This window comes from Rhagoletis zephyria, unplaced genomic scaffold (genome assembly GCF_001687245.7).
Source record: "Rhagoletis zephyria isolate East Lansing unplaced genomic scaffold, Rhagoletis_zephyria_1.1 Rzeph_scaffold_14941, whole genome shotgun sequence".
Taxonomy (NCBI): Eukaryota; Metazoa; Arthropoda; class Insecta; order Diptera; family Tephritidae; genus Rhagoletis; species Rhagoletis zephyria.
In genome coordinates, this window is record NW_016172008.1 from 1 (window position 1) to 5,135 (window position 5,135).

General features: G+C 33.8%; 1 protein-coding gene across 1 annotated transcript; it reads right to left on the reverse strand.

The window, feature by feature from the left end:
- Positions 1-1,927: 1,927 nt before the first annotated feature.
- LOC108378786 (cytosolic carboxypeptidase NnaD-like) lies at positions 1,928-2,954 on the reverse strand (the record flags this gene model as incomplete). The annotated part of the gene is made up of 3 exons (XM_017635089.1): positions 2,656-2,954; positions 2,363-2,522; positions 1,928-2,086 (listed from the first exon to the last, which is right to left on the reverse strand). Coding segments are annotated over exons 1-3 (618 nt in total), but the record flags the coding sequence as incomplete, so codon positions are not given.
- Positions 2,955-5,135: the final 2,181 nt, after the last annotated feature.

Below are 5,135 nucleotides of genomic sequence, written 5' to 3' on the forward strand. Positions count from 1 at the left end.
TATTATTATCACTCTTTTCAGCAAGGATATCAGAAGGTGAGTGCCCCTGCGATAGTTGAGCTACAACTGCGTAACTATATATGCATTCATACATACATACGTACATGTTTTCGTTCCAAGTGAGTGTATGCAAATATTTAAATAATTTCTATGGCTCGCTCCGAATTATTGGAGCGTATTCTTGCTTTCGAACAAATCGAAAATTCAAATTTTTTGTTTAGAAAATGAGAGGAAAATTTCACGATTTTCGATTCGTACGAAAAAAAGAATACGCCCAATTTTTCTTGGCATTATTATTCCTTGTAAAGTAAAAAAAATTATGTAATACCTAAGTATGTATGTAAAATGAAAAATACTAAGTACTATCTATGACGACAGCCATGAGTCTTAAGCAAGTCCTTTTCAAAAATCTAACAAAAATCAAGAATTTCCAACAGAGATTTCAGGGGCAGTTACACTTTGAATGTAAAATGCCTTTCGAAAACTGTTTTTATTTCTGAAAATCCGACTTTCGAATACTACTTTTTGTCTTTTTACACGGCGAATGCAGACAAGTCCACTTTCAACTGTGTTACCAGACATTTTTGTGCTCATGAAAAATTTGTTAAAAATGCTAAAATGCGCACAGAACAGCCGCAAAATGTAAAATTCTTTAATATTTAAAGAGTGAGAATAAATTAATTATAAGCATTTTTGATACATATGTGACGCAACATTTATAAAATTTTATACAAATTCGCCAAACATTGCGGCACTCGGCAACACTCGATTGGTTTGACAGCACTTGCAGCAAAAATTAAAATTGCTATTGAAGCACGAGCAAGTTGAAACTATTTATCGAAAGCGATTTCGGTAATTTTCGTTGCAGATACATCTTACAATTTTCATTTCCGAAAGTGATTTTTGCAAATCTGAAAAAGTGACTTTATGGCTGTTTACACGGGAAAGTAGACTTTCGTTTCACATTTTGAGAAAAGGAGCTAGCATTGCCACGCTTAGCCGCACAATTTGTTCAAATTTTTCAATAGAAGGTCGCTGTGCTGTACCAATAGTGTGACTACAAAAAAATGGTGCCTCCGATGTTTTTTTTTCATACCAATAGCCCAAAATAAAAACTGTACAAATCTGTAAAAATTTACCAATGTCAGTGGTCTTTAGCTGAAATATTTGTATACAACATTTTAAATGTAACTTTCTGTATTCTATCATAACTCATAACTAGCTCAGATTGAACACTTGTTAAATATGTACAGTTTTTTAAATTTTACTTCCCGTACTAATTTTGTTCAAATATTTTGCAAAACCGTGATAACGAAATTTTTGCGTATTTAAAGCAGATCTTAACTCNTGGAGAATTTCATTAGCTTTCATTTATATTAAGATTATTAAATTGGTTTGTAAGATATACGTGATTAAGGGGAACCACTTTTTGTTTTAAGCTGAATAACGGTAAATTGCAAATATTTCGCAAACTTATCCAAAGAAAAAAAATTAACTGGATTTCCGGAATCACCGAGCAATTGGATAGTGGCGTCTGGAGAACAAAAACCAAACTTAAATTTGTGATCCAGTGTAATTAAGGAACGTATTTCAACAAAATAATTTGATCTGATCTTGATGCTAATAGAAAATCAGAGGAACATATGTAAGCATGCCACTAATGTAATTTGAAATAATTAAAATGTTGAAAACAGTACGGCTGGATAATTAGAAACGCTTTTCTTTTACAAGTTTTGACCATCAATTCTTATGTATTAGTTTTGATTTATTTAAAAAAAAAAATATATATAAAATAAAGAAAATCATTTCTAATTACATATTGGCCACCATTTTATTTAACAGTGGCATGCCATTGCTTACTAGCTGCACTTACTGAACTAATTTAAAACGTGATTGCATATTTTGAATATTTTGTATATCTTCTTACCGCCGTACTAAAGTGAGTACCCTTGCGTGAGCCCAACGATGAGCCGCCGAATGATGCCTCAATTGTGTAACTGTTTGTGATGCCCAGCATCCAGACCACAATGCGGCCGGTACCCTCTTTACTGCGTTGCACCTTAAATTTACAACTTTCAAAGGAAAACTGCAAAAAAAGACAGACATGAAATGAAAACATTAATTGTGTAGAAATGTAGCGCAAAGCAAAACGTAAAGAAAAAATAACAGAAAATTTAGCAACAAGAAATATTATGTGGCACACCAAATCTGGGTTATGCTTGTTAAGTTAGAAAAGAAGAAAAAAGCAACCGCCCACCCGAAAAAAATCCTTCCCGTTAAATGAAAATCATATCTAACAATGCGCCTTTCGCAATGGGAAAAGTGAATTCGTCGCTTTGATCTTCAGCCACCCGCTACTCACCTTATCAGCGACATTCTTGTGCAGCATTAACGGAAAGACCTGTTCCGTGAGCTTCTTTTCGGGATTACGTTTATTCTCACAGCCATAAACGAAAATGTTGTGCTTGCGCGAATGGGCGTGCATATCACAGTACAAGACAACTTTATATTCATCAATCAGTCTTGGCACCGCCAGAGGAAAGCAAAAAATTTATGAAACAATTATAAAAGAAAAGAACACAGTGCGTTTTCCATTTGTTCACATTTAAATCATGATAAGCATTTTAGCAACTTTTATTATCCGATCTTATGTACCTTTTAACCATGGCTTTTGTATACCAAATGGATGGATACGTTTCGCGTATAACGGTGCGATATTGCCGATTTAGATCTTTGCCCGTCAACGAGTTGCGCGTATTCCCCACAATTACACCATCCGGATTGAGCATTGGTATTAGCTTGAAAATGAAGCGATGACGTAGTCTTTTGGCGGCCAAAGTATCGCCGGTGATGAAATCCATTAGTCCCTTCATCATCCATGAGGCTGGTGTTTCGCTCGGATGCACACGCGCCGATACTACGATTGCTTTCTTTTTCTGCAAAAAAAGAGACATTCTGGTATAAAACTTTTAGCTTGGATTTAATCTTGCACTGAGTAGGTACACCATTTTTTTCAGAGGAAGTATGAATGCATAGAAAAATATTGAGCAAAATTAATAAAAGTTGGAAAACTACTCATAAAAACAATGCGCCTTCTGAAGCAATGAGAGCAAAATATTAATTAATAATTTAGATTTACATACTATTTGATATGAATCAAATGTAGGTAGATTTTATTGTCCTTGGCTTAATGAATAGAGAAACTCTCAAGCCGTATAACTTGTGTATATGATAAAAAGCCTTCCGTATTAAGCATTCGTTTGAAGTAAGTGATATTTAAGGATCTAGTTATTTGAAAGTCTTGAATGAATGTATGTAAAATTTTTCCCATAAACATATTTTTCCCAAAGTAAACTAAACTAAAGCAAANGATTTGAAAGTCTTGAATGAATGTATGTACAATTTTTCCCATAAACATATTTTTCCCAAAGTAAACTAAACTAAAGCAAAAGCTTAGGTTGTGATAAAACTGCATGTATGGAAAATTATATACTTTTACTCGGATGCATAGTTGTTCATTGTGAACGCCGTCTATAAGTGAAAGTCAAGAGGAAGCTATCCCCTAAGCGATGTTCGTTTGGAAAGATCTCTCCGCCAGACCGATGAAAAAGCGTGACCCTTCGATTGTAGAAAGTGATCAACTAATTCCTCCTGACATAATTCGCTTGTAAGAACTCCTACTGAAGATATGTTGCGTTTCAGAAGACTTTTTCTCTTTCAATCGTAGGGCCTTAATACCTCACAAACGTCTTGTTTAGTGCATAAGTCGTTTGTGATGTCTACCTCTATTCATCAATTCTATATAGCGAAAAGCCATGTTTGACCTAGAAGATGAAAATTCTGACTGATCTGTACGTCCTCCTAAGTCGGAACTGGTTGCTTTCTCCATTTTTAAACCATCTGTGTAGATCAGAGGTTCCCAAACTTTTTTTTCATAGACCCCTTTCAAAATTTTACTACTTTCGGTGGACCACCTGCTGCTATGTTTCTAAAATATTCCCAAAGCTCATCAAAAAATATGAAAATTAGATCTAACGATGCACATAGGGGTATTTGAACGATTTAGGCGGCCAAAAACCAATTTGACAAAATTTTGGAGAGAACATAAAAAATTAGTCACTTTCGATAGAGAACATTCCAAATAACATTTCCCAGTCCTCCTCACTTTTCTAACTTGCACAGCGAACGCTCACCGTTGACCGGAAACAGAATATTCTTACGCTGCTTATAAATAAATTTTCGCTCTCTAGAAAGATCGTGACGGTTTTAAGTTAATATTTTGATTACTGCATTATATTCTTAAAAACTAGTGATGGATCCGCATACAGACGGTAATAATGCATTTAAGGGTAATTTTTTTAAATAATTTTATTAAGCAAAAGTTCAAGTTAAATGTAACGAAGCCAGCGGTTTTCAACGAGTATTTTTTGTTAATTTTTCTGAATATTAAGGAATTTGTTGTATCCCCGGGAGAGATCGCGTTATTAATCTTGGTTCAATTGAAAGCTTAGAAATTTGGCTAATATAGTGTGAAACGACTGCCCGCAGAAAATGGCAGATAAGTGGTATTTCTTAACTTGGAAAATGTATTAAAGAAAATTCTAAAAACGCAACTAGTATATAGTGCACTACTTTAGATCTATTTCCACAATAAAACTAAACTTTTTAGATGAATTTGAGTCCATTTAATATAACAAATAAATATTTTTCGATATATTAGCAAAAGTTATGTTTTCCAGGACCTTTCGGTCCTGTTGCTAGAAATCTGCGGGAATGTAAGGCGAAGCCAACTATGTTATATATTTCGGAATAAACATTTGTTTTCCTTTACATTGGTGTTGTATAAGTGATGATTAAAGAAATAGTTTTGGGTATACAAGCGTTTAAATTTAGATAACTGTCAATTTAGACAAATCTACTGAGGAAAACGCCCTTATTCCTGATAATATGAACGTTTCAAACGTTCCATATTTAAATTGGGCTCCACTTGTATCAACTTACGTCGAGCGCACATTTAGTACTACAACTATACAGATTAAAGTTTTATGAGTTAGAAACTCGAAAGGATAAAATAGTCAAAGATTCAAAGTACAAATTTTTCATATAATGAAACTAGTTCATAGTTTTTCTCTTTT